Raw genomic sequence first — 1,156 nt, forward strand, 5'->3', positions numbered from 1 at the left:
CATGCATGCATGCATGCATGTATAGAGAAAAACATGTGCATGCATGCATGCATGCATGCATGCATGCATGCATGTTGTATGTTTATAGAGACAACAGCCCCACCTTCAAACGCCAGCTCTCTCCACTCCTCCAGTGCATTCCGCCTGTACACAACAAACAAACAACAGCTGTACATACACCCCAAAGCCCCAACACATGCATGTATGCATGCATGCATGCAGGGAGAGGTTGTGCATGCAGCCCCATTCTTTTATCTTGCTGTCTCTACTGTCTCTTCAGTTGTGTGTATGCGGAGATAACAAATCGATGGATTGTTATTTATTTATTTATTTATTTTATTTATTTATTTATTTATTTATTTATTTATTTTATTTATTTATTTATTTATTTTTTATGTTGTGCATGCATGCATATGCATGCATATAATATGTATACCGTTTTGTTTGTCTTTTTTCACTGGTTGTTCTTTTTTGTTTTTTTTTGTCTCCGTTATTTTTTTGTAGTTTTTTTTCTTCTTTTCTTTTTCTTTTATCTTTTTCTAGTTGCTGCTGTTCTCTCTTTGCATGCAGCTGCTGCAGCTGCTGCTGTCTCTGCTGCTCTCGTGCTGCATCGTATCTATAAGGAACGCATGCAGGGTCTATGGGGCTTTGTTTAAAGTCTTTCAGGCTCCTCCCCACCACCTCGCGCATGCGCGGCAACCGCAGCAGCCGAAATGCTGTACCCAAACGACCCAGATTCAGCTCCTGCAGCAGCAGCAGCAGCAGCAGCAGCAGCAGAGGCAGCAGCAGCAGCAGCAGCAGCAGAGGCAGCAGCAGCAGAGGCAGCAGCGGCAGCATACGCAGAGACAAGGTGTCTAAGCAACCCCACCCATAAACACACACCCCACACTACCAGGGAGGGCTGGAACCCCCCCTCCCCTGCACACAAGCATCTGTTGCTGCTGCTACTGCTACTGCTGCTGCTGCTGCTGCTGCTGCTGCTGCTGCTGCTGCTGCTGCTGAGAAAGCCCCACCGCAAAGGGGAGAAGAAAGGAGAGTTGGTGTTCTTTGTATGCTCGTATAAAGGAGACAAACGCCCGCGACCCCTTTTGTATGAGGGCTTGGTCCTGGGGGATACACACAAGCTCGGCGGTTTAGGGTTTAGGGTTTAGGGTTT

The 1,156-nt window shown here is 46.7% G+C and overlaps 1 protein-coding gene across 1 annotated transcript in view; it reads right to left on the reverse strand.

Annotated features, from left to right (window-relative positions):
* Positions 1 to 950: 950 nt before the first annotated feature.
* EMH_0013590 (RNA helicase, putative) overlaps positions 951 to 1,156 on the reverse strand; it is a gene marked incomplete at both ends in the record, with an annotated part of 4,995 nt that continues 4,789 nt past the window's right edge. The window contains one exon of the mRNA XM_013499866.1: positions 951 to 1,106. Within this exon, the coding sequence (XP_013355320.1) occupies positions 951 to 1,106 (156 nt within the window). The remainder of the gene's footprint in view (positions 1,107 to 1,156) is intronic.

Source organism: Eimeria mitis, genomic scaffold (genome assembly GCF_000499745.2).
Source record: "Eimeria mitis Houghton genomic scaffold, Emh_scaff477, whole genome shotgun sequence".
NCBI lineage: Eukaryota > Apicomplexa > Conoidasida > Eucoccidiorida > Eimeriidae > Eimeria > Eimeria mitis.